General features: G+C 40.5%; 4 protein-coding genes and 1 non-coding gene across 12 annotated transcripts; 2 read left to right on the top strand and 3 right to left on the bottom strand.

The window, feature by feature from the left end:
• Nucleotides 1-1,236: 1,236 nt before the first annotated feature.
• On the bottom strand, nucleotides 1,237-10,992 carry LOC133839679 (RUN and FYVE domain-containing protein 2). 7 transcript variants are annotated; one of them, XM_062271330.1, is made up of 7 exons: nucleotides 10,101-10,307; nucleotides 9,134-10,012; nucleotides 5,047-5,480; nucleotides 4,727-4,977; nucleotides 4,247-4,664; nucleotides 2,537-2,634; nucleotides 1,237-2,108 (listed from the first exon to the last, which is right to left on the bottom strand). In XM_062271330.1, the coding sequence occupies exons 2-7, from the start codon at nucleotides 9,999-10,001 to the stop codon at nucleotides 1,472-1,474; spliced, it is 2,706 nt and encodes a 901-aa protein (XP_062127314.1). In that variant the 5' UTR covers nucleotides 10,002-10,012; nucleotides 10,101-10,307; the 3' UTR covers nucleotides 1,237-1,471. The 7 variants fall into 7 exon arrangements, with proteins under 7 accessions (XP_062127314.1, XP_062127313.1, XP_062127317.1 ...); XM_062271329.1 differs by having other exon boundaries at nucleotides 9,134-10,307; XM_062271333.1 differs by lacking the exons at nucleotides 9,134-10,012; nucleotides 10,101-10,307 and adding an exon at nucleotides 10,505-10,988 and having other exon boundaries at nucleotides 1,251-2,108.
• On the top strand, nucleotides 5,603-16,193 carry LOC133839681 (uncharacterized). Of its 2 annotated transcripts, XM_062271338.1 has the most exons (4): nucleotides 5,603-7,557; nucleotides 7,610-8,038; nucleotides 8,098-8,207; nucleotides 8,275-8,399. In XM_062271338.1, exons 1-4 carry the CDS (start codon nucleotides 5,676-5,678, stop codon nucleotides 8,320-8,322), a joined length of 2,469 nt encoding a protein of 822 aa, XP_062127322.1. In that variant the 5' UTR covers nucleotides 5,603-5,675; the 3' UTR covers nucleotides 8,323-8,399. The 2 variants fall into 2 exon arrangements, with proteins under 2 accessions (XP_062127322.1, XP_062127323.1); XM_062271339.1 differs by lacking the exons at nucleotides 8,098-8,207; nucleotides 8,275-8,399 and adding an exon at nucleotides 16,060-16,193 and having other exon boundaries at nucleotides 5,606-7,557; nucleotides 7,610-7,939.
• Nucleotides 15,989-17,932, top strand: LOC133839682 (zinc transporter ZIP13 homolog). Its single transcript, XM_062271340.1, has 5 exons — nucleotides 15,989-16,421; nucleotides 16,487-16,594; nucleotides 16,671-17,081; nucleotides 17,139-17,294; nucleotides 17,357-17,932. Exons 1-5 carry the CDS (start codon nucleotides 16,211-16,213, stop codon nucleotides 17,533-17,535), a joined length of 1,065 nt encoding a protein of 354 aa, XP_062127324.1. The 5' UTR covers nucleotides 15,989-16,210; the 3' UTR covers nucleotides 17,536-17,932.
• A 1,670-nt stretch (nucleotides 17,933-19,602) lies between these two features.
• On the bottom strand, nucleotides 19,603-21,171 carry LOC133837272 (small ribosomal subunit protein eS8). Its single transcript, XM_062267960.1, has 4 exons — nucleotides 21,042-21,171; nucleotides 20,638-20,744; nucleotides 19,998-20,409; nucleotides 19,603-19,763 (listed from the first exon to the last, which is right to left on the bottom strand). Exons 1-4 carry the CDS (start codon nucleotides 21,043-21,045, stop codon nucleotides 19,660-19,662), a joined length of 627 nt encoding a protein of 208 aa, XP_062123944.1. The 5' UTR covers nucleotides 21,046-21,171; the 3' UTR covers nucleotides 19,603-19,659.
• On the bottom strand, nucleotides 19,842-19,887 carry LOC133839725 (small nucleolar RNA R442). The gene has a single exon (XR_009894135.1). It is a non-coding gene; the product is annotated as a small nucleolar RNA R442 (small nucleolar RNA).
• Nucleotides 21,172-21,522: the final 351 nt, after the last annotated feature.

A 21,522-nucleotide genomic window follows, 5' to 3' on the forward strand; every position in this document is an offset into this window, starting at 1 on the left:
GCATTTCAAACAATTCGCCGTGGCACTGAAATGGCTCAAGCAGCAAACATTTTCCGATTTTCACATTTTATACAATATTGCGAATTCCGGTACAAAAAGTCCAAATTTGACACCCTAACGTAAATGGGCTATTATAGGATCGTTAGCAAGGGCAGGACGATGGGATTATGCTGCCTTGAGCCCGTAATTTGAGCTGGCCACATTTGCCCAAAACAAGGAAGGTCTCTGACTTTGGCTATGACACGCTCTCGGGTGTTAATATAATAACACAATATTGCGCACAGTTTTTCGTATAATTTTTTAATAACAATCACAGAAGAACATGAAGAGGCAACGCCCTTTAGCATGGCTCTCAAAATTCACAGCCATTGTGTGTTTGGCAACACAAACACTGTTTCCGATTTCCATCAGTTACCCCCTCCTTCTCTCTGTGTTGCGATTACCCAACCCGGTTATCTAACCCTCAGTTAGGAGCGCGGAAAAAACGCCCCTTTGCCCATCGACGAGGTGAGGTAACTGTTATTAGTTGAATCTGCACATATGCCTGCCTGCCAGCCTGCCTGGACAAGGGCGCGTGTTTCTCAGCCATGCTCCGGGTTTAAGTTATGTTAATGATAACTCTTGAACAGCCCGTGGGCTGTATTTAGCTATGTACGCTGCCAGCTGTGAATTTTATTTGATTTAATTTAAAAAGACAGCGTGTATGGCGATACATAATGGCCGTTGAATTGGCAGACAATCATTTTATGGGTGAGTTCGGGATGCATAACCACTTTTATTGCGCATCAATGTAATGAAATTATTTTAAAAAACAGACTTTCGCTAATAAGAAACGTAACATTTAATTGCAATTTTATTGTGCAAACAAAACTTTGAATACTGGCGGTAAGTTTGCAGTGAACATTTAAGATTATCGGTAATCGATAAGTTTGGCAAATATACTAAAAATACGCATGTGCAAAGTAACTGTTAAGTTAACAGGCAGGAATAGTGTTAACAGCTTTGAATTGCAGAGGAGAAACAAATTAGTATTTCGAAACAAATGAAAAAATCACACTTTTTGAAAAAATAAAAAATATCTGATATAAAATTAATGAAATAAAAAAAAAATTAGTAAAAACATTTTAAAAATAATCTATTTTTATTATTTTAGCTGTAAGAACACCAATGATAGCAATAAAAGCACGATTTTCGTCACAAACAAAGATTTCTAATATAATTGTAAAATATAATATTTTATTTAATTTTGAACAAGCTTTTAGTCTTTATATAAAATGAATTCGTTAAATGCATGACTTGCCAATTGTGTATAGGGAATGAGCGGCAACTAGTTAGTAAATGGATAACTTGTATGTATTACACAGACTCAAAAAACAATATTTATTTATAACAATTATTGGCAAATATATATTTAGTTGTATATATAAACGTACTAAATGTGTGTATATGTAGAAACATTATTTATTGTTCATCATTTGCCAGTGGAAGCATAGCAGGCATCACAAACCCGGACAGGTCGACCAGGCTGTCCCTGAGCATTGAGCAGCGGCAGTGTGTGCTCTGAGCACGCCTTGCAGAAGATTTCGCCACAGCTGCGGCAGTGATGCTTCCTCCTTGTCAAGTTGAACTCCCGTGTGCACGCGGTGCAGTGGGTGGCAATCGAGTCGGGCGCCCAAATGCCCGGGCTGCTGACCGTGTCTGGTGTCGTCTGTTGCAGGGACTGCGATGAGCCAGAGAGCAACTGCTGATGACGTCGTTCGTTGTCCTGGAACTCGGAGATTTTCAATTTGCTGACACTCAGTTGAATGCCTAGTTCTTCGAGCGTTGTTTGTGCCTCACTCCACTGAGTGCGCACCTTCTCCAAGTCAAGCTTGAGCTTCTCGTTCTTCTGCTTCTCCTCGTTGAGCTCTTTGACGCAGCTTTGTAGCGTTGCAATCTTCTCCTTAAGCCTCAGTTCCTTCTCCTGCAGCGAGCTACGCCATTCACGTTCAATGCGACTTTCTGCCTCAGCTCTAGCTGCTCGCTCTTCGCTTGCCGTCACTTGGGTGGATAACGTCTGCGATGTGCTTTTCAGTATCTCGCCCAAGTTGCTCTTGTCATTAGTCCATCTGCCAGAGAAGGGAACACATCACTTTGATTAAACACCTTCGTATTTACTTGCAATATGTACTATTTATTATCTCACTATCTTTTCTAATATGCAGATTTAAATACTTTAAGCATTATTATTATCCGCTATACTTTTTTACTCTATGAGCTTTGAAGAAACTTTAAGTGAAATAATTAAAATACTATCGATCTTTTCAAAAACATTCATAGTGAAGATAATTTGCTTTAATTTTGGCAGTATTTAAAACTTATTAAATGAGCAATATTAATATTTTTTGCTTTACCTATAGCTTCGATATATTTTTCCTTAAAAGACTGCACTATAAATGCATAAAAAATTTCTGATAGAACTGGTGAAATTCAACTTAACTCAATAGCTTTCTGATCATGATATATTTTATAGTAAAATCCCCAAAAAAATTCTTACTTTTTCTCTAATTTGTCAATTGTGCTCGCCATGTCTTCCTTTTGGCACTCTAACTTGGTCATTAATTCCGTTTTGTGGCTCAGCGAAGCATTGCAGTCCTGTCGATAAAGAAAAGATGCAAGAATCTTTTGTACAAGTGCTTTACAAGCAAGCAACAATCCACAACCTCATAAATGTATAAATATTTGTTAGTTCGAAATGAAAGACTAGAGTTAAGATAAGTTTTATTTCTTTGGTTTAGCTATAGTAATTAGTAGTACGAGTATGTGTGTATGTAGTCCCTTTAACATTGTTGGTGTAGATACATATTTATATAATTACATTGTTAGTAAAGCAAGTTGAAAGAAAGTACATATGCATATCGAGTAAATATAATGCTATAACTCAGCTCCATAACTATACATATGATGTGGAATTCTTTATTCTTTGGGGGGACATGGATATAGAGGAAGGGAATTCAGCTAACAGCTTATAATTTTGTTTAGAATCATCAACAACTTGTTACGATTATACATTTGTTTTTCTATATAGTATGTGTATATATATAATATTTATATTATGACTAGGGAGTTTCTCTAAGCATTGAAGGCATCGTACATTCAAGTAATATTGTATCGTATATATATAAAACATAGACTCGCCAATAACATTTATTGTTTATTAAGCAGGTTTTGCACATTGTGTGTTCCGATTTAGGTTATTTTGTAACTCTACAACAGGTGACAGCAGGTCGTCAGATCGAATCAGGAACCATAACTCGTAGTATATAGAGTGTATATACACACACACACGCATCCAGCAGAGATTATAGATTGTTATACTCGTAGAACTTAAATAAATGCCTTCTCAACAATTAATTAATAACTACAGTTCGCCACTTCGATTTAAGTGTTGCCCAGCGTCGTCGTCTCCTGATCCTGGGATAGCGCATAGTCACTGCGAGATCCATCGCCGCCAATCTTAAAGTGCTGGGTCACAGCAGCAGCTGCCTCGGCCAGTTCATCGTTTAACGACTTGGCGGATGTGGGCGTCTTAATGGCAGCGGCAGCGGCATCTCCGGCCAGCAATTGAGACTGCTGCTCCAGGGGCGGAGGAGGAGCTGCATTCGCTGGAGACTTGCGATAGTTGTTGGGATTGAAGGGCGGAATGCCGTCCATTTTGAGATGCAGTCGCTTCATGGGCGGTCCAGTGTCCTGTTTGTGCTTCTTGGTGAGTGCCTCGAACTTTTGGAGATTCTGCTGACGTCGAGTGTTTGGTGATCGATCGCCGCCGCCAGATGATGAGGAACCGCAGCCGGCGCTCACCTGTTGCTGTTCGACGAGCTTGGATTCGTATTTCTTTTCTAGCGATTGTAAAATGTTACCAATTTGTGAGGCTTTCGTTTGCAAACGAGAGACCATCTCGCCTTTCTGTGTGAGTTCATCTTCACATTCCTAATTGAATTTTAAACGAGGTAAATTATATTTTGTTTTTCTTTTTTTGAAGTTGTTTTTTCGATTGATAACTTTCTGACAAAATAGCGTCAAATTACGCTTACAACTTGGGTCGAATTTGTTGAAAGATTAAACCAAAGACAGCAAACAAACCAATAACTAGCGACCAAATGAGCTCATGTTGATGATGAATGTGATCAGATGAGTTAAGTTGTGTGATGCTGATGTTGGGTGTGGAGGTTGGGGAAGAGGAGGAGGAGGAGGAGGATATACGCACCTGCAACTTGCGATACATCTCCAGATTGATCTGTTTGATGTCATCCAATTGTCGCCGCAGCGACACAATCGTATCCTGCTTCTCGTGAATGTCCTTCTCCAGCAGCTTCATAGCCATGTCGGACTCGGCCTTCAAGGACACCTGCAACTTGAGCTCTTTATCCAGTTCGCTTGTCTTTTTGCGCTCTTCTGACAACTCGGCATTGACAGCCTCAAACTGTTGCGCCTTCTCCTTGTCACTGCTGCTGCCATTGGAGCTGTTGTCCGAGTGCGCAGTCTGACTGGCGGACTGTCGCATGGCTTGATTCTCGGCTTGGAGGGCCAACAGACTGTTGCGGGCAATGGCCAGATCCTCCTTCATCAGCGCATTCGTGGTGGTCAGCGACTCTACCTTGGCCTGCAGATTTGCCACAGTTGCACTGAAAATGTGTTTAAAGATTACTCGAATTTCTTCCTTTTGCCAACGCAGCTTCTAACGCACTTGAGATGTCGATTGAGCTCCTCAATGTAGTTCTTCTGATCCAGCACAGCAATCATGTTGCCCTGTCCAGCTGCATCGATTGGCGCCGGCGGTGCTGAGGACTCCTCGTTGGGCTCCGCATTGCGCGAACTGGATCGCAAATAAAGCGAGAAATCAATGACGCCCTGCTGTGAATCCAGATCCTCCTCCTTGACGCACAGATTGCAATCGATGACATTAAGACCAACCAATATGCCCATAATAACAACAATCTGCAAAAATGGCAAATGGGGGAAGGCTAATTATGCCAAATCCAAGCATAAAACATCCACAAAACAGACCTCATCGCTCATCATGAGCGCATGCGGCTCATAGTAATCGAGGAGCGAGTCATCGCGATGCTCGATCAGCGCCTGCAGGTAATCGGATAGCTTCTTTTGCATCAGCGCAATGCGCAGCCAGGCCCGAGCACGTCCAATGTGCGTGCGCACCGTGGGCAGATCCCGAACGCTGGCCGTGATGTCCTGCGCCTCGGGGCAATAGTTCTCGACGCTTTGCAACAGATCCCAGAGCTCTTTGCGCGGCCCGAGCAAACCCTTCTTGGGCCTCAGGCCATGGCCCAGCACATGCTCGATGACAATGAAAAAGTGCTGCAGCGGCAGATGATCCGAATCGAGCATGCGTCCATAGCGCAACGATTGCTCCAATAGCTCCTTGACGACCAGCTTACAGATGTTCACCAGATTGCTGCGTTCGATTTCCGCCGTATCGCGTGCTGTAAGAATAATTGTTTTACGGTCCCGAAAATTGGCGGTTTAGCATTGTGGCTTCAAACGTTGTTGTTGTTTTCAAATACATAGCGAACTTGTAATTTGTTGTGGTATTTTGTGTTCATTTGTATATCTTAAAGTTACTATCAAGATCGAAGCATTCCAGCTTCAAAAACAACAATGAAATCTCTATAGAAATAATGAACATTTATGTGCTGTTCTCGTTGCTATTGTTTCTGGCGCCCGGCGGTTGTCCCATCTATAGCATCGATGTGTCCACACTGGAGGTGCCCACTGACTTTCAGAATGAGCTAACACTGCAATCGATGCTCTCCTCCGAAATGCACCAATATCGCAATAGACTCAACTCTAATGCAAAACTCAATGAACTGACAGCCGCTCAGCATTTTGAGCAGGCGCATCCTCAAGTTGAAGATAATCCCTTCGATCACAGCGATCTAATGCGCAGCATTGAGGATCGCATCAAGGCCACATACTATGCAGCTGCCTCGCCCGATGAACTGGATGCTCACATTGAACAGCAGCAGGAACCACAGTCGAGTCAGAAGTGCTCTCGCAGTGCCAACGATGAAGACACATTCCTGGGCACCAATCTCTTCGGCAGCTATCCCAAGAAATGCTTCTCCGCCGAGGATATTGCGCTGATGTCCGCACGCAGGGACTTTGAAATGCTTGTACCCAAATCCTATCCCCAATGTCTACTACACGATGGCATTGTCTACACGCTGATGAAGTACTTCAATAGTGTCAATCAGCTGGTGAAACGCATGACCGATACGGACTCAAGGCGACTTCTACAAAGTGCCTTCTACGATGCCTTGGGTGGCTACTTGCGCTTTTATCTGTTGCCTGTGGCACAAGTCTCTTACTATGCAGGTCGCTTAAAGCTGTGCACAGTGGAGCGTTTGGTGACACTGTATCGTCAGTGTCGACAGATGCTCAACACAAATGGCAATGGCTGGAAAATTCCTGTAGCAGATGTGCTCTGCCAGCTGAAGACAGTGCACATTAAACCCATTCGATTGAATGGGGAACAAGGCAATGAGAATGATGCCTCGAGTTGTGCATTGCTCGATCAGAGCTGTGTCAATGAGGATGCGCAGAGGGAGCAAATGTTAGTGCCGCTGCCGCATCTGGAGGCCGAGGATGGCGATGGCTATCTAAGCAATATATTCTTGCCTTTCAAGCATCGACAAATCTACAATTTGCGCTCTGCCGAAGCTGCCTTCATACTCGTGAAGTTCTACAGAACTCTCAGCAATTGCTATCGGTTTCAGGGCATCAGTCCCAAGACCTATAATCAGAAACTACGCAACTGGATAAGGGAAAACCTGCAGGTTCATTATCGGGATGAGATGTTCTATCCTGGTTTGGGCGGTGTACTGCAAGTCTATGAAGTACTTGGCTACTCAGCAAAATCTTCGGAGCAATCGGAAGAAAACGAGGAGCCTGTACTGAGTGAAGATGACTCCAAGGACTATCAGTTGGCCACCGACGATGAAAACTGTAATGGAAGGAAAACCGACAAAAAGGATAAAGAAGCTGCTTCCCGAAAACAAAGTCGTTCGGCAGCACATGATGTTCCTGTTGAGGGAGCTGGCCAAAAGACTCCAAAGGAGCCTAACAACGAGGAGGAATGCATGGAATGCGACGATGAGAGCTACATTGGCTACATTGCCGCCTTTTTGGCGCTGCTTCTATTGCTGCTCATCCTAATCATTTGTTGTTGCTTGCAAAAACGTAAAAAGGGTATTACTCAAACTGTTTTCACTAAGAAAACACATTCAAAACCAAAGGAGAAACTAGTTGAAAAATCGTCAGACAAGCAAATCCCGGATGTGGAAGCACCGCAAAGCCCCAATCCTGAAGAGCATCATAGCTGCTGGAGAACATTATTTCGCAGTCGCAAAAAGCAACGTAGAAAAGAACGAAAAGCTCGGGAGACTGTTCCGACCGAAATTAGAACTGAGCCGAATCCTGGCATGGGTATCATAGGCAGCCAAATGGATGTCTATCCCATGAAACTGGCCAACTTGGAAAAGTATCTGCCACGCAAAAAAGGTAAGATTGTGTATTTGAAAATTGAGCAACGTTACTGAACTCTTTAGCTTAGCTTCAACTACAGAGCCTTATTATGAACTGGGTTCTATGACGTCGACCTCATCGCTGGGCTATCAATTCCAAAGAAAATTTATACCCCTTCACATGCAACGAGAGAAGCGAGACACATATTACACGAAGTCAGAGAGAAAACGTTCCAAGCCACTCGCTAAACAGACGAGCAGGGAGCATAGACCTCAAAAGGAACCGAATAAGGACCAAAGGGAATCTTATCCCGCTAAGGAAGATGACGGTATACGACAAATTTATAGTCATGGGAGCAAATTTAAAAGACAAGAGGGAGGACTACATCGAATTGAAAAAGACGGTAGTGAGGATGAGAGTAAGTCTAAATTCTGTGATAATTCTACAATGAAGACACTCAGTAGTAGCCCCGACAGAAGAAAAGAGTCAGGTGATAGGCAAAAAAGTCAAAGTTCAGGTAAATTCCTGTGAAAGAACTAATTATCTACAGCATTAAAAACTTAAAGTCACCCACAGCGCCCCAATTCAGCAGGGAAATCATTCTGAACCAAGACTCACAACCCATTTCTGAGGAAACTGCATCGATGCCCTGCTCTTCAACAGCTGGCTCAAGTGCAGGCCGAGAGGTAATGTAATTAGTACATTATATTCTCTAGTGTTTGTCCTCTTATATCTTGTCCTAACCCAATTTAGTCGAATGCGGCTGGCTGGGAAACTACCTTTGATGAGGACAGCAAGTGAAGTGCATTTGTGAACCCTTTTTCACTTGTTACATTGTTTATAAATATATTTACTTAATAAAGTTCATTGTCTGTTTAAGCTGGCTGCCTGTCTAACATTCTGATCTAAGATTAGGGGGAAGCCCACTCGAGACGTATGAGAAGATAGCGAGACAAAAGTGTGTGTACAAAGCATAATAATGCCGTAGCATGCCAACTGAAGATTATCTGTTGTGTTGAAGAACTTAACAAGTTACTGCGTTTATGCTGTGCTCTTTCTTTGCAAACATGTGTGAGTGAAAATAGTGCAGATTACTATTAAGTGCAGTAACGGTTGCCAATTATAAGGTACACTTACAAACACAGAATGCATACTAAAGGCACATTTTATTGCAAATGTACCGTTTTTATGCCAAGTGTACCATTCTAAAAAATGTACCATTCACAAGCTGTTAGGCGCAGCCAACTTAGCGTGCTTGCACAATTAACTTGTAGTATTGCCAGACTAAGCTAAGCAGTCTGGCAATGCTAGCAAATCAAATTCAATTAGTGTGTTGAGGAGCAAAATGAGCATAAACGTAGTTTAGATAAACTAATTAAACAGCAATAACAACTACTCACTACAAAAGAAGAAGACGTAAATGAAAACGAAAGAAAGATGCTTGCAAATGAGGAAAGGACAAGAAGCAACCTACAGAGATGCGACCACTCAGCAAGTGTGCCACCGATGAGGCCCACATTCTTGTGTTGCTGATGCGGTGGTGCCGCGAGTGCATTTGAGCCGACAACGTCGCACAGACGACGACCGATTAGATTTTCAATTGCCATAATACCGTTATCCTCAAGAGTGCTGCTCGCCGCCGTAGACAAACCCGAGTAACGTTTGTTCCGCTGCCCAAACTGATGATTCGACTGTTGATGACGCGATGACTGCACATTGGAGATTCCCATAGAATTTCCACCTCCAGCAGCAGCAGCAAGAGAATTTCCAATAGAATTTCCAGCATTTACATTTAATGCCGCAGCACCGCCGCCAACGGTCTTGACGCCGCCGGCCACATCAATGTCCTGCAGCTCCTTGAGGCACAGCCATTCGCCATCGACGGAGACACGGAAATTGCACAGATAAATCGTGTCCTGCACTCCGCCAGCCAACTCCTCGTTTGTATTGGCATGCGATGCTTTTGGCAAAGCAATTGTGTTGCTGTTGTTGTTGTACGGCTGCAGCTGTTGTTGTTGTTGTTGTTGCGATGACTGTGGTGGCAAAACGGGGGCGGGAGCGGAAGCGGGCACGACAGTGGGTGTCACTGTCACTGCGGTCGTCGATTGCTGTTGGGGTTGATTCTGACCCTTTTGTGCTTTTGCTGTTGCTGTCTTTGCATTCGAGCTGCTTGCTGTGGTGGTTGCTGTTGTTGTTGCTGCTACTGTTCCTGTTGTTGTTGCCGCTGCTTGCATTGCAGTCGATGACGCAGCCGACTTGGTCGACTTGCCGACTTGTTGTTGCATACTTTGTGGCGTTTTCTTTGCGCCAACGGACGTTGTTGTTGCTGTTGTTGGCGTTTTAATGACGCCTTTCATTTGCCTGGACGACGAACTTGCTGCACTTGTAGTCGATGACATGCCCGACTTTGCTCTGGTCACACTGTTATTGTTGTTGTTGTTGAGCTTTGTCTTTTTCGCATCCTCGACTAATCCACGCATTGTGCTGTCTACTGTAATTCGAATTCAGTTGAAGCAGCAATAAAAATAGATATCCAAAAAAGTGAAGGCTTAAAAGCTGCTGCCCACACAACAACATACGTATATAATGAATGTGAATCCAAAAACTTATTCCAGCAGCGTTTTTTACTGCGTGTTCGATGCGCACAGATGTTCCGCCGAAAAACACTTTATGAATATCTTATGACATTTGTAAATATGTTTCAAAATTTAACAATTCTCCCTTTTCGTTTTCTTTTTCTTTTTGGTCGCTGCGATGAGTTATCCTGTTGTTGCGTTGTGAATGACTGAAACAAAAGCTTCCTATTGATTTGTCAAGCACGGTTAGCAACGAAGCTTTTACATGGGAGCTTTACATGAGGGGTGTTCACGGTAACATTTTTGAAAATATTTTAAAGCTTACACATTTGCACTTTAAATTTCGTAGCAATTTCGCGGCAATAAAAATAATATAGATATATGTCAATGTAGTTGTTTGTACTCACCGGGCTTTTTACGTTTGCCAGCTGGGAATGTTGGCGACGTTGTTGCAGTAGTTGTCGTCGTAGCTACTGTTTGTGGCAACTCGGGGTACGTTGTTGTGCCATCAATAATTTCAGAGTTTGCCGCCGCCGCTGCGGCGGCATTCGAGAATTGTGTGGAGATTTGATTGAAGATGTGCGACGATATAGATTCGGTGCGGCGTAAAGTGTCGCGCAGGCGATTCAATGATGAACTGGGCGCAGGCGTTGGAGTTGCTGGCGAACTCGACGTTGTCGAATCGTCACTTTTTTCATGGCGCACCAACAAATCGTCTGTGCTCATTTTGCTTGATACCCACAATACATAAACACGCTCCCACCCAACTTATTCACTGTGTACAGCAACACGCATTTACTGAATTATATGCACTGCACTTAATTATCGTATATTTCACAAAACAAACATAAACAAAGCCCGACGACACAATTGGAATACAACTAAAACAGCTGTTGCATGCGATGCAACCCCTCCCCTTATTAATGCGGGTCATTTGACATTTTAACATGTTACTGCAATGTTATTAACAGTATGCGGCTGTTGCGTTTTAAATATATTGTTTTTATTAATGACCTTGTATATTTCAAATAGTAATAAATAAATAATTGTAATATAATAATAAACAAAATATTTGCAAAATTTTACTTTGTTATTAATGTTGACTATAATTGCTCTCACAACACAGACAAGTGTGACCAATTGAGAATTAGTATTTTTAGAAACGTTAAATAGTATATTTTGAAATTGAACTTGCGGTCATGGTGACCGCGCTCATATTGAACCAGTCAGCTGTTCCGCGTAGCCATGTTTGTTTTTCGCACGGCCCAAAACAAAACAAAAAGTGCGCACATAAGGCATACCTGCTTCATTTCAGCTGTAATAGCCCGCGTCGAAACATCCACAGAATTGATAACATTCTCGAATGCTAAATAACTGGGTCAAAATCCCTGTAAATTGAATAAAAAGTGCAACACAATTACGAATTTAAGCTTGTAAGCATCTCGAATAATAAGTAAATCCAGTTACTCAGTCTCAGTGTAGATTAGTGGCCTGGCAAAAAAAATTGATCGATACTGCGCATTAAGAATCTGTTTGCATATTAGACCCAGCAACCACTGCACAACAACAACAACAAAGAAGAAGTAAATGCGATTGTGATCAAAAGTCGGCGTTACGTATTTAAAGCATTAATAATGCAGACAAAGGCAAGCCAAAGCAGCGGCGGTTCATCGAATTAACTGTAAACACAATACGGAACAAAAAGACGGTAAGCAGGAAGCGCTGCATAACTAACCTACACCTACAACCAAAAATATATATATGTTTGTATGTGTTTATGTATACAGTTAACTTTCAAGTGATGATAAAACGTCACAACTACTCACTGTTGCCATATTTGTTATTTTTGCGAGCAGCACTAAAGTTTATTAAAGGGAATCTGTGCACTGAGCAGCACTTGAATATGGCCGAGTGACTTGGCTGATAATCGAAGCGATAACGCCTCACAAAGCCAAAATATGTATGAAACAAAAGGCAACAACAAATGATAGGCTGGCATATTGATAAACCGGTTTTTTGGGCCCAGATCACAATTGCGTCGCAATGACTATGAGCAGCCAATAAATTATGTATTCGATGGTCAATTCGTAGTGCTAATGTTGGAACAATATTTGTTGTTTTGTAATTTCACAATTCATTGTTATTGTCACATATTGAATACTATGCCATGCATATATTGGAATGCACATATGGTGCCGAGAGCAAACGACGCCATGTTGCCACTTTTGCTCTCAATGGCGTCCTCTCTCATTTCGTTGTCTCTCTTTTGCACAGCTGATCGCCTCACGCGGTCTACTACGCTTATCATTTCGTCACTTTGACTGTGATTTCTGATTACCCTATACCCACATGCAGACAAAAACAATGCCTGTACAAACATTTGTAGTTACACACACATGCAAGCAGAGTCTGCATTCGTCGTCAAATGACACATTCTCATTAAAACGTACTTTGATGGAATGACACGTTCCGAATGATAGCAGTGCATTTATAGCTCCATCTCGCTCTCTCTCTGTTCTGACTACTTGTGGAGTGCAGCGTGCAAAATAATCTGCGCCATTTGAAATCGAGTGAAGAACTTGGAAACAATTGATCGTGGGCAGCCACAAAAGCAGCTGATTCATGTGTCTATCATATATGTATATTACATATTAATAAATATATGTATTATACTTATTCACTGGAACCCCCCCAAAACGACTATTTTGTGCAGATCGCTTGGACATTTGTGTGTTATAAGAAGGCGGGACAACGCATCTCTGTTTTCATATCGAGCAAAGTCGCTGGCGTGATAAGACGTTGAACGATTGTAAATTTCCGCATTAGTAGCAGTCAAAAGTGAGTGAATAAAATGTTGTATTTGAGTGTGTCTGTGTGTATTTTTCAAAGATAAACAATCCACATCCACACACATGGATACCACAAATCAAGTTCAAAGCACCGGCAACCGCAGCCAGAGAAAGACCGAGAGAGAGAGAGGGACAGAGAGAACAGTGCTTGTCAATTTTCAATAGGCAACAAACAGTTGGTGTCGTACTCAATAGTCTTTTGTCCTCCATATCTATGCATATGTACGGATCTGGTATATGTACAGACATGTGTATATACTGTAGGTAGCAGTGTCAATTTCTATAATTGAAATGCTTTGTTGTTGTTGTTGTTGTTGTGCGTAACGTTCTTTTTGCTGATTTTATGTACTATAAAGTATCTCGCTCTCTCTTTCCGTCTTTTTGTCTGATATCAGAGCATCTAGAGATGACTATTTCTTTCTGATTTACGTGCTGTGTTTCGGCTTGGCCCCTCAAGCAATATTCGCATAAATATATACTTATTTATGTACTACGTCTACTATTATAAACTGGTATTAGCTGAGGCCACCTCGTTCTTCAGGTTAACACAAGTGTTTCAGCGACTTCAAAACACATGTGTTGTTCTTCATAAAGTTGTGCCTGCTGACGTTAAATAGTTTAAAAGATAATACAAATAGACAAATACCCCAATTAAAGTGTACATCAAATGCTGGGATATTTGTATGAAAAGTGTATGCCTTTGGGTATATTACATTACAAAATTAATCAAATTGTTGTGTGCATCATCTGCTTTGATATTTGAAAAAAAAAGATTTAAAATATAAATATGAATATGAAAATAAAATTGAATATACGTTAAATCAGCTGACAAAATAAGCAAACTCAAATGTTTAGTAAAAGTAGTGGAAATTGTAACATTAACTGATAAAAGTATCCATATTATACTGAATGTCAGATGCTATGATATTTGTAACCAAATTTTCATTTACTTTATTCCTATATTTATTATTCAGTTTAAGTATTAAACACACCGCAGCAACAGTTAGATTGTTTGGTGAGCATAGTAGACAGTGCATTTATTTACTAACAAACAACAAACCGCGTCTGCGTCTCCGCTGATTAGCAATGTAAGGCCAAAAACAACTACAACTATCAGCTGCCAAGTGCTTGTTGTCTATTTTGTTGTTTTTGCTTTTGTTTTTGATAAGCAAACCGCAGTCGTCGCTTGATAGGTCGGCTGAGCAGTTAAAACAGTTTGCTGTTGTCGGCTGGCGATGAGCGAAAGAGACGGCGTTGTTAATAGAAACCGTTTAAACGCATTTGCCATACCAATTTGGCATTGATGTACGTATACGTGATATTCGAAGGCACATATAGTACAAAACTCCCTCCCCCATTATTTCCATGCCCACCAAGTGATCAATCACAATCAACCGCGAGAGAGAGTGAGAGAGACAAAGAACAAACTCGGGTGGTTTCGATGTTCACGTTTTTCGATATTTATCCACAGTTGACGGGTCGCAAAACACCACCGAAGACTCGACTCATTTTCGTTAGGCCCCATGTTAATCATGGGGTACTAAGTACTTGGTATATCTGCTTACCATCGTCTGTCTACACGCTCTCGCCTATTGCCATTTTGAGCGCGGCGTCGTCTATTTATATTCGGTATACTCGGTAGTAGTATGTATCTTATCGCCAGAAATTGAACAATTTAAGCTGCATTGTGCTGTGCACATCAAATCGAACAAAACTAATACTGAAGCGAACTGATTCAGAGTGTGTCGTAAATCACAGGTGCACACAGGTCTTCGACACCTCCCAAGTAACTAACTAACTAACCAAAATGCCAGCTAGAATTCGTTGACCAGCGTTCAGTCTCCTTGTGATCGCCAACTGATTCAGATTCTGATTCGGATACGGATACGGAGTGAATATCAGATTGTATTTCGTTGTGTTGCTCCAGACTTTCCACAAAGTGTGTGAGCTTGATAAACTGTTTTGAATTTGTGTTAATTTGAATTTGCAATAAATTGCTCGTTTTCCTTGAGCACAACTCGATAGCTGTCACAGTGTGTGATCATATTACAAAATTCAGGGCAGTTTTGCGTCTATGAAACTATGAACACAAACATTACGACGAGGCCTTAAAAGTGATTAATAAATTTATTAAAATATCTTGGCAAATTACAAATAAAGCTTAGGCGCACTAAAAATCGAATACTTCAAATTAATTACAGACCAAATTTTATAAAAAGTGTAAAAAAAGTGCGATATTAATTCAAAAATGTTTTATTGCAAATTTCATATCAAACTTAGGCGAACTTTTATAAAATTCCACTAGCTTAATTTGACTTTCATTTAATTTCCAAAGTGGCAACTTAAAACTCTGCTTAAAATTTGGGATATTAAATCTTAAAGCGATTAGAAAATGAATCCTCAAATATTTGCAAATTGCATATCAGTTTATTAGACGCATTTTCTATTAATATTTTAAGACAACATTAATATCTTATTTCTATATTGGCAACTATGAGCTGTGCTTAAAATTGTTGATACTCCTTCTTAAAGTGTTCAGTAAATATTTAATGTTCATTTAATGAAATTAAATTTTGCGATATTAATGCAACATTTATAAAGTCTATTTATACAATAATCCTTTAAGAAATTAAACACCTAATTGCTGCAATTATTAATGTGCACTAAATGTCTCGAATTGAGTTCGATATTTCGAAAACTTTGAGAGAACAGTCCACACTCGCTGAGGTATTAGACGACTCTTGATAAACTGTCACTTTTTACACGGTTATCAGTTATCTAGTCATAAGTCTATAAGCTGGGCTACTCGAGTGCTTTTACACTATGTAGCCGCGATCTTATCGTTCAGGGTGTCAGTCAGAGTCAGTCAAGAGTGAAGCAGCTTGTGGCCAGCTCAGTTGGCTATCGACTGTTGTGACGCGCATCGCGAGGATTTGGACATCAATCTGGTATTAGCAAATGATTTTGCTGCACTGCTCGAGTCGGTTGCTAGGCGACTTGGCTGGGAAATTTCTGTTTCTATTTGTTGTTATAGGGATAAAAATAATATCTATACTGATTTAAAATTCGAAAATTAAAAAAAAAATGATTACATCGTTTTTGATTTCTTGCAGGTTTCTATAAAGACAAATTGTTTGCATCACTGGAAGACATGACCAGGAACTAATTGCGGCCATTAGCTAAATACCAAAGACATTTTTAAGTCCAATAAATCAAAGTAGTAGAAAACGAAGCCAACAGATTAAAGACACACTCATCGCCACAATGAATGCGAGCAGCAGTTTTTTCGATGAACACTTTGGCATGATCTATGCGAATCTGGTGAATCAATATATGCCCGAATACATAAAGAGCATGGAGTACACACCGTGGGTATTCTCGCTGCTCGGTTCCGTTGTGATCGGTCTCAGCGGCATCTTTCCATTGCTCATCATACCCACAAACGAGAAACTAGCCAAGGAGGGCTATAAAGATCGTAAGTTAATTCCCCTTGCAATATGACCACAACAATGTTAATTATTATTTTCATTATTTTATCAGCGTCTGAGTCAAAGTTTTTGCGTGTGCTGCTCAGTTTCGCGGTGGGCGGACTGTTGGGTGATGTTTTCCTACATTTACTGCCAGAAGCCTGGGAGGGCGATAACCAGAGTGAGTAATCTTTTGTTGCTACCAAATGCAGATAAAGTAATTTCCCCACTTTGTGGTTTTTCTCTGCTATTTGCAGGCTCCGACGGTCATCCATCGCTACGCTCCGGTTTGTGGGTGCTTTCCGGAATACTCATCTTTACAATCGTCGAGAAAATCTTCTCGGGCTACACGAGCGCCGACGAGGAGAATCCCCAGCCCAAGTGCGTCGAGATTGCCAATTGTCTGTTGCGTCGTCATGGCGGCAAATTGCCCGAAGGCCAGACCGTAGATAGCTGTGGCGCCTGTGACATTGAGGATGTGGATAAGGTGTGCTTTTTGCGTGAACGCGAGGAGAAGGCCAAGGGGCCGAAGGAACAGCCCAAGAAGGTGGCTGGCTACTTGAATCTGCTGGCCAATTCCATTGATAACTTTACACACGGTCTCGCGGTTGCTGGTTCTTTCCTCGTCTCGTTTAGGCACGGAGTGCTGGCCACTTTCGCCATACTGCGTAAGCAAGTCCATATTATATTTTGCGTGGTTCGAGGCTAATTCACTTTTATTGCAGTCCATGAAATTCCACACGAAGTGGGCGACTTCGCCATACTGCTTAAGTCCGGCTTCAGTCGCTGGGATGCGGCACGTGCCCAATTGCTGACCGCCGGCGCCGGTTTATTGGGCGCTCTCGTCGCCATTGGCGGCTCCGGCGTAACTTCAGCAATGGGTAAGTCAACTTGACAACCACTGTGAAGGAGTTCTCCCTTAATCTTATCTTAATCTTTACAGAGGCGCGCACATCCTGGATCATGCCATTCACCGCTGGCGGATTTCTGCACATTTCGTTGGTCACAGTATTACCAGATCTCTTGAAGGAGGAGGAACGCGTTGAGTCGGTCAAACAGCTGCTGGCTTTGATCTTTGGCATCGCTTTAATGGCAGTCATGACAATGCTATTCGAGCACTGAGCAGAGTAGCTCTTCCCATCCCACGCACCATCATCAACGATCGCCAGCAACAAACAACAAACAACAGCAACTAAGGAATCGATTTAGGATAAAAGTTGCTCTAAAATAAATTTTCTGTTATCTTCGCAGCCACTGCAAAAATTCCAAAAATTTTTCATTTGGCAGTACAAATTGCCAGTTATTCGATTAGAACAGAACTACAAATGTTAATTAACACTACGACTACGAATAACTGGCACCGTTTGTGTTATTGTAATTATAGCCAACTCTAAAATACGAATGATATTTGAACTATTGTTATTGATTACGTATATTTTGTACCATAACTGTATGAATTAAAATTGCATAGAAACAAGCGAAAAATATACACATAAATATACTTCTCATTTAAGCAAAACACTATTGTTTTCTTTCTTTTTACTTTTTGAGTTATTCCGCATGGCGAAGAAATTAGTGTGGCTACTATTAGAATTCAGAAAGTAATCCCCAAGCAGCTACCTAATTGACGTAATCCTAGTTCTAGTCTTCCCTTTTAAAGTCTAGGATTATGATAATCCAATAAATTAGATTTGATATAGATATTTAAATAATTGAATACAATTGTAATACCCTAGTATTATAACTAGTGCCGGCAGGAAATGTATGTTAGAAGGAGGCATCTCCGACCCTATTATACATATTCTTGATCAGCGTCAACAGCCGAGACGATATAGCCATGTCCGTCTGTCCGTCTGTGTGTCTGTGTGTCTGTCCGTCTGTCCGTATGAACACCTAGATCTCAGAGACTATAAGAGATAGAGCTATAATTTTTTGACAGCATTTGTTATGTTTGCACGCAGATCAAGTTTGTTTCAAATTTTTGCCACGCCCACTTCCGCCCCCGGAAATCAAAAATCGAATAATAAAATTTAAAGCTGGAGTTTCGAATTTTGGTATATATATAATTGCTATAGTAGTTATCATTCCTGAAAATGGATGCGATCAATAAAAATTTGAAGTTGTTAAAGAAATTCTTTTGTATAATCTTGTTGATTTTTTAATTGGTACAAATTTTGAGCTACCAACCATTTATTTTAGTATTTTTAATCGGTATATTTTATAAACCGCAATATTTTCTATTAATGAAGGCACACTCGAGTAATTACTGACTACAAATTTTTGCTCCTTCAATGAAAAATAGCTAATCAAGAAAAATAATCTAAGAAATCTATATGGAATCTAGATTTAATATCCCTCTATGGTTAAATTAATATTTCATTGGTTTAACAAAATTACGAGTAAATAAACACACCTTTCGATACTGAAGAAAAATTATAGATTTCTAGAATACACAAATGTCTGCAAATTAATTATTATTAGATATACAATCTTGATTATTTCCTTGAATTGCATTTGTAATTGCAGCAAAGATTTTTTACAATCTTCTTTTATTGAGGGATTTGTCAGCTTCAGGTGTCGAAATTGATTAGTGATGACTTCAACTTAATTACAGGAAACTAATCGACAGGAAGGAATATATATTTATCTTTCAGCTACCTGATGGACATAACCCAACCTCGTCATTCTGATTAACAATAGCTCATGATATCGGTCACGTCTCTTTTAAAGCCTTTTATACCAATAGTCCGGGGAATTAAAGTTCTTGCTAACACAATACAATGGATGGGAAGTGTTCTAACTGCTTTTGAAACTTTTGAAACTATGTAGCAATTATATCGAATTTTCAGCCATAAACAATAGATGTCAACTTGAAAAACTCGCCCAACTAATACCTAACACGTTAAGATAGTAAGCATTAGTTATATAATAACGATTCGACTACCATTTTGTTGTATATTCCCTGATATAATTAGTTTAACATACAAATCAAATTAAACTACCTTGTAATTCACTTGAAGATCTCTGCATTAAAGAATACGTATTCAGCTTTTGTAAAAGGTCGCTCTCTTTTTGATTTTAATAGAAATTATGTTATATTACAAACAAAAACTATTGAACATAGTTGAATTGCAATAGCGATCAATTAGTAAAGTTTTCAAAGTTTTTCTTATAAAAAAAAACAAGCCGTTTTATTTGTTTCTGTTTGCAAATCAGTTGTTTGTTTTGCATTCTTATCTAGTGCCTTTATTTCTTAGACTTGATCTTCTTAAGGTAGAATTCCAATTCCTTGCCTTCCAGAATGTAGCCATCGGAGCGACCGCACTGTCCGGGGCGGGAAGAGATGCAAGCTGCAGATAGAGAGAAGAGATACATTAGATAGAGAAACATACAAAACAAAAGCGTAGCTAAAGAGTTTACAGAAATGTCATCAGAGTAACTATGACAAGCAAAAATCACACCCAGCTGGCTGCAACGCACTTAAAACAAGATTGTTGCATAAAAGTAGCTGGATCGCTAGAGTTCTTTCATCATCGACTAGCAAACGTAACTTCAAAAAAAAAAAGAGGGAAATAGAAACATACCCAAAATGCGACCAGAGGTGAACTGATCCTCAAGAGCCTGCTCGACCTTGCCGTACTTTTGGCGCTCCAGATACTTCTTCATGGTCTTTTCGCTGCGCTTCTTGGTCAGCACATCGTTCTCATCTTCCTTCTGTGCGTGCTTGGGATTACGCTTGCGTCCCAAAGGCAGCACATAGTGTGACTCGTACCATTGACGGAATGGCGTGGCATCGATGACAACAATGCTGTTCTTCACCAGCGTCTTGGTGCGCACCAGCTCGTTGTTGGAGGCATTGTACACAACATCGGCAATACGAGTTTTGCGGGCAACACCCTCAGAGGCCCACGCAAAGTTGCCGTTCTCGAGGCGCAGAGCGCGGAACTTGGTGTTACCACCACGAGTGCGCACGGTGTGCACGCGGGAAGAGCCAAGCTGTAAGATAAAAAGATAGTTTATAATATAGCGAACATATCACAAGTCAGATGTAGAGAATCATGTATTGATATCAGTAGTCCGAACATAATGCATTTAAATCATCAAAGATATATTGCTCACGAACAAGTCGCGTGCTTATTGCAGTTGACACGCGTTAACATCATTTAACAACAATGGCGATACACAGTTAATATGGGCTGAGTGATGGCGGGAGGGGTAACTCACCTTGGTGTTGGCAGCGGGGCGGCCCAGCTCGAACTTGCGCTTCTTGCGGAGCGACTTACGCTTGCCACCAGTGGCGCGACGCTTGTGTGCACTATCACGGCTAATACCTTAAATCGATACAAATAAAATACAAATTACAATCCATTCAATTTTTAAATTAAACATCAAGAAAATCGCACTAACACACACATACACACATGCACACACAACACTGTAGCACGCGGTGGTGCTGCCTGCTGTTCAAACTTCAAGTCACAAATATATAGCGAATTTTACATTTTTCACATATTCCTTAATTGCAACGCTTGCATTCGTGTATTCTGTGCACTTTTGTAGTGTTTTTAAGCATATCACTGACGATTTTCTTGATATTTTAACGCATTTTCATCAAGCCGACGACTCACCCATGTTCGAGTAAAAAGCGAGAAAGAAAGGAAAAGACACGCACAACCTCGTGTCAAAAATTTTTAGGTTATCGAATGGGCAGTACTAGTGCAATTTGACAGCGATGGGCAGCACTTATACAGGGTTGCTATCAAATGACTGCCAACTTTGGCAAAATAATATATTTATTAAATAAATGTAGATCAATTAACAACAATTTAACAAATATATGTATATATAATTATATAGATAAATTTAATAATAAATAATAATTACAACTACATATCATAATTAATTATTACTTCTTTCGATATTTCTCCACTTCTATTTGTTCATTTATTTATTATTGTTTATCATTAAAAAAAGTCATTATTGCTTTAATATAATATAAGAATAATATCAAAGTGTATAAATTCCAAATAATAAAAAAAAAACATATTGCGCGCGTTCACCGATTTGGAATAATAGTTCAATTACGTCAAAAAGAACTACCAGTCGATA

This window comes from Drosophila sulfurigaster, chromosome 2R (genome assembly GCF_023558435.1).
Source record: "Drosophila sulfurigaster albostrigata strain 15112-1811.04 chromosome 2R, ASM2355843v2, whole genome shotgun sequence".
In the NCBI taxonomy this organism is placed as follows: Eukaryota; Metazoa; Arthropoda; class Insecta; order Diptera; family Drosophilidae; genus Drosophila; species Drosophila sulfurigaster.

Bases quoted from the DNA above. Each gene is read 5' to 3' on its own strand.
- LOC133839682 (XM_062271340.1), top strand. From the start codon at position 16,211: ATGAATGCGAGCAGCAGTTTTTTCGATGAACACTTTGGCATGATCTAT. The intron at 16,595-16,670 runs GTGAGTAATCTT...TGCTATTTGCAG, and splicing joins CTGGGAGGGCGATAACCAGA to GCTCCGACGGTCATCCATCG. The intron at 17,082-17,138 runs GTAAGCAAGTCC...CTTTTATTGCAG, and splicing joins GGCCACTTTCGCCATACTGC to TCCATGAAATTCCACACGAA.
- LOC133839681 (XM_062271338.1), top strand. From the start codon at position 5,676: ATGAACATTTATGTGCTGTTCTCGTTGCTATTGTTTCTGGCGCCCGGC. The intron at 8,039-8,097 runs GTAAATTCCTGT...AGTCACCCACAG, and splicing joins GCAAAAAAGTCAAAGTTCAG to CGCCCCAATTCAGCAGGGAA. The intron at 8,208-8,274 runs GTAATGTAATTA...AACCCAATTTAG, and splicing joins GCTCAAGTGCAGGCCGAGAG to TCGAATGCGGCTGGCTGGGA.
- LOC133839679 (XM_062271330.1), bottom strand. From the start codon at position 10,001: ATGCGTGGATTAGTCGAGGATGCGAAAAAGACAAAGCTCAACAACAAC. The intron at 4,978-5,046 runs GTCTGTTTTGTG...CCATTTTTGCAG, and splicing joins CGCTCATGATGAGCGATGAG to ATTGTTGTTATTATGGGCAT. The intron at 2,109-2,536 runs GTAAGAATTTTT...CTTCTCTGGCAG, and splicing joins ATTGACAAATTAGAGAAAAA to ATGGACTAATGACAAGAGCA.
- LOC133837272 (XM_062267960.1), bottom strand. The intron at 20,410-20,637 runs GTGAGTTACCCC...TTTATCTTACAG, and splicing joins GCCCCGCTGCCAACACCAAG to CTTGGCTCTTCCCGCGTGCA. The intron at 19,764-19,997 runs GTATGTTTCTAT...CTCTATCTGCAG, and splicing joins CACCTCTGGTCGCATTTTGG to CTTGCATCTCTTCCCGCCCC.